This window comes from Otolemur garnettii, unplaced genomic scaffold (genome assembly GCF_000181295.1).
Source record: "Otolemur garnettii isolate 467f Iridium unplaced genomic scaffold, OtoGar3 scaffold00065, whole genome shotgun sequence".
In the NCBI taxonomy this organism is placed as follows: domain Eukaryota; kingdom Metazoa; phylum Chordata; class Mammalia; order Primates; family Galagidae; genus Otolemur; species Otolemur garnettii.
This window is the reverse complement of record NW_003852460.1, coordinates 4,020,624-4,025,063: the sequence shown is the minus strand read 5'-3', so window position 1 is coordinate 4,025,063 and position 4,440 is coordinate 4,020,624. Positions and strand designations below refer to the sequence as shown.

The window sequence follows — 4,440 nt, the reverse complement described above, 5'->3', positions numbered from 1 at the left end:
TTCTGCCTCTGCCTCCCAAGTAGCTGGGACCACAGGGGTCTGCCACAATACCCGGCTATTTTTTGGTTGCAGCCGTCGTTGTTTGGCAAGCCCGGGCTGGATTCGAACCCGCCACCTTGGGTGTACGTGGCTGGCGCCTTAGCCACTTGAGCCACAGGCGCCAAGCTGACAAAATTATTCTAAAAGTAGACGATGCTGATGCAGCCGGCTGAGGTGGCTCACACCTGTAATCCCAGTGTCATTTCCAGGAGTTCCCCCAGAGACCTCACAGCCAGACAAGTCGGATTTGCAGAGGAGTCCTTTTATTGAAGAGCCGGCCGGTGACTGCCTCAGTGTCCCAACATGGGGTTTCTGAGAGCAGCCCTGAGTTGTCTGCGGCTCTGGTTTTTATAGAGCAAAGCTTTTCTAGGGAAGAGTGGGGCAAGCAGGTGTTATTACAGAAGCAAAAATAGCCATTAAAGGGGTCATGGGAATCAGGAGGTCAAGGCTGTTAGTCATTTTGCACAATGCTATGATCATGAGAGCAATGAGTGATTTTTCTTCCTTTCAAAATAAGTACAAACCACAATGTCCTGGGACGGGGGGGGGGGGAGGAATGCAGGGGCTGGGGGGCATTTACACGTAAAGGTCTAATCACTGGGGCCTCAATCACAAGCAAATGCATTCACAGTTATGCAACCAGAGGGCAAACAAGAGGAACTAGTTTTGAAAGTAAAAGGGAATAAATAGTAAAATGAGTCAAGCTTGTTCTTTTAACATTTCAGTATCATATACGGATGGTATAGAGACCACCTTAGCATAATCACGAGGGTAGTTAGTGACTTTCTACACAATACTAATAATTCAGTGTCATCAGTTCTAACCAAGTACAGTTAAAATACCAGGCAATTGGCGGGGAGGCATGTGGAACTGGTTTTGTTTATTTTTGAGACAGAGTCTCAAGCAGTCCCCCTCTATAAAGTACGTGATGTCACAGCTCACAGCACACTCAAACTCTTGGGCTTAAGTGATCCTCTTGCCTCAGCCTCCCAAGTAGCTGGGACTATACGCACCCGCCACACTGCCCAGCTAGAGAAAGGAAATTTCTATTTTTGTTTTGCAGTTTTTTGGCCCAGGGCCCAGTTAGAACCGGCCATATCCAGCATAAGGGGCCAGTGCCCTACTCCTTTGAGCCACAGGTGCCACCGGAGAAAGGGAATTTCTAATAAGGACATTCAAAAGAGATGGGATGTAAAGCCAGGTTCAGGGCAAAGAGACATTCCAGAAATGAGAGCTGAATTACAGGACGCCTTTCCACTGCCTCTGCTCTGTCTTCTGGAAGACTGAGCTAGGAAAGATAGCCAGAGTTAAAAGAATATATATATTTAAAATCAGCCAGAGGTCCCAGGGAGCATTGAACTCGTGACCCATGGTTTATAAGACCAGTGCTCTAACCACTGAGCCAGGGAGCCCAGCTAAGGGACACATTTTGCTGGAGAAGCCTTTAACTTAACTATGGAGACACATTACCTTCCCAAATCTAGTCCAAGTCTTTTGACTACACATTTAATTTTACTATCTTTTGTTTTTTAAGGCAAGAACACCATAAAAACAGAACATTTCTGGGAGTGAATGAATTACAGTACTGTCAGAATCCAGGATGAGTATGTTTTCTAGTAAAAACAAATGATTCAGTGTGTCATTAATGTTGCAACTTTGTTCTGTAGTTTCCTGAACACAATTTTTTTTCTTTTTTTTTGAGACAGAGTCTCACTCTGTCATCCTGGGTGGAGCACTGTGGCATCATAGCTTGCAGCAACCTCAAACTCCTGGGCTCAAGTGATCCTCTTGCCTCAGCCTCCTGAGTAGCTGGGATTACAGGTACCCGCCACAATACCTGGCTATTTTTATGGACCAGATCTAGTCCTGGCTCTGGCTGGTCTGGAACTCCTGAGCTCAAGTAATGCATTTGCCTCAGCCTCCCAGAGTGCTGGGATTATGGGTGTGAGCCACCATGGAACACAGTATAATAGTAAATTCCGTCCATGAGATGGCTTTGCCTTATATGTTATACTGATAAACTCAGAGAAAAACGACCAAAATTTACAGTCAAGATAATTTGCTGGAAATTGATTTTTTAAAAAGTTTTTAGGGTGGCACCTGCAGCTCAGTGGATAGGGCACTGACCCCATATACCGATGGTGGCAGGTTCAAACCTGGCCCAGGCCAAACTACAACAAAAAAATAGCCGGGCATTCTGGCAGGCGTTTGTAGTCCCAGCTACTCAGGAGGCTGAGGCAAGAGAACCGCCTAAACCCAGGAGTTGGAGGTTGCTGTGAGCTGTGATGTCACAGCACTCTACCAAGGGTGATAAAGTAAGACTTTGTCTCCTAAAAAAAATGCATTAGAATTCTTGGACATGTATATATTACTGTATAAAACTAATTATTATACTAAACTGACACAGCGATACCGTGATAACTTTCTGAAGAATTGGAAATGAATGTGTTACAGGAAGAGTGCCCCCCACCTCTCAGCTCCCCCCCTTCCCCAGATGTACCAGTTTTTTTTTTTTTTTGAGATGTAGCATCAAGCTGTCTCCCTGGGTAGAGTACCATGGCATCACTCACAGCAATCTCCAACTCCTGGGCTCAAGGGAGTCTCCTGCCTCTGCCTCCCAAGTAGCTGGGACCACAGGCGTCCGCCACAACGCCCGGCTATTTTTTTGGTTGTAGCCATCATTGTTGTTTGGTGGGCCGGGCTGGATTCGAACCCACCACCTTAGGTGTATGTGGCTGGCGCCTTGGCCACTTGAGCCACAGGTGCCGAGCCGATGTACCAGTTTTTTAAGACATCTTGGGTACCTTCCCCAACTGTGAGCTGTCTCTTCTTGCTGGTGGCCTGAAATCGTCTACGGTGGGAATATATGAAGTACAAAAATGAACAAACACTGCAGATCAATTTTCTCACCCACCTGCTTACCCAGATCTCGTTGTTCCAGGGTGCTGAGTCAAAGGCTGAAGATATAAATAATCTTTAAAGATAGAAAATCTTTAACCTTTGTGAGACTTAAGAAAACAGCCAAATTATGTCTTGAAGCTCCTGAGTTGTGTCGATCTGAGGAATGTTCTCCCTTCACAAGAATTTCCCAGGACAGATTTTCCCTGTATCTTAATTCTCTCACCCAGCCACTCCCTGGAAAGATCTTTTTTTTTTTTACCGCTCCACTTCAATTGAAGTGATTTTCCAAGAACAATATATGGGTTGTATCCGCCGACAAAAAGGAGATAATTGGGCCAATTAACCAACTCAGTCCAGCGGAAATGAAATGTGTTAGCCTCTGGAAAACAGAAAACATAAAATGGTATACTCTATATACAAAGGGCAGAGGAGAGTTTGGGGGGTATAGTTAGACCCCTCCCGCCCCTGAATTTTGCTTATATCGAAATTCCAACACAGATTTTATTTGAGGTGATCCAGGTAGGTGACAACCATCTTCATTGTATAGTTTTACAAATTCAAGTTATGGTCACTTTCAAATAATGCTGAGTATTTCAAGCGCAGAGAGCACGGCTTACCAAGCTGAGTCTTGACTTAAGGTATATGTATTGCAAATGATTTCTTTTTTGTGACAGAAAGTTACAGGGAATAACAATAGTGGTTTTCTAAGCCCTGAGGAGACGTACCTTGTAGTGATTTAAAATAGTGACCTGTTTGATTATTTTTGCAATTGTGTGTTTTTAAGTTTTTAATGCATGAAGCGAATGTTTTCTGATATTCTCCTTACAGTCCTTCCACGTTTATTTTTAAGTGCACCTTCCCTTACATTACGAAATTTCGTGGCCATAGTGTATCAGCGAATTTTCAAAAACGCGTTTGAGATCATAACATGTTAAAATCAGAGGGCTATTCATTATGTTATATGCATTTCTTTCAATAATGTGGGAAATCTCTTTTCTAATAATTTAATTTTCTCTCTCTCTCTCTTTTTTTAAAGATAAACAACGCACATTAGCTTTTTTTGTTCTTTTGGCAGTAGTACCATTTTAACCCCCAAAGTACATTTTCACAAGATCTCTAATCTTTTTTGCAAGTAACATTTTGAATTTCGTTCTTCTCAACATCTTTGTGTTCATATACGTTTTGCATTGCCCTACTTCATTTTTTCTGAAGTCCAGATGTAACAGGTTTCGACTTTTTGTTACATTCTTTTTTTCTTTTACTGGGTGGCATCTCTCTCTCTTCTGAATTTTTGCAAACCTGTTGTTTTTGAATTCTCTTTTTTTTTTTTTCCCCTTTATTTTCCTTCTCAATATGACCCCAGGAGCGAATGTCAGGAAAAACGGAGATGATATAACCAGTAATGACCGTGCTGAAGATGAAGGTATTTTTTGTTTTTTCAAAGCTGAACTTTGATGCATGATTTTATACCTCTCTGTCTCTCTTTTTCTTTTTTTTTTT

General features: G+C 42.7%; 1 protein-coding gene across 3 annotated transcripts in view; it reads left to right on the top strand.

Annotated features, from left to right (window-relative positions):
• NLGN4X (neuroligin 4, X-linked) overlaps positions 1–4,440 on the top strand; it is a 268,913-nt gene that overhangs the window by 107,244 nt on the left and 157,229 nt on the right. For 2 of the 3 annotated variants that reach the window (XM_003793040.1, XM_003793038.2), the window contains exon 2: positions 4,304–4,363. The exons of the other annotated variant lie outside the window; for it this stretch is intronic. In XM_003793040.1, coding sequence (XP_003793088.1) covers positions 4,304–4,363 — 60 coding nt within the window. The remainder of the gene's footprint in view (positions 1–4,303; positions 4,364–4,440) is intronic. 3 annotated transcript variants of the gene reach the window in all.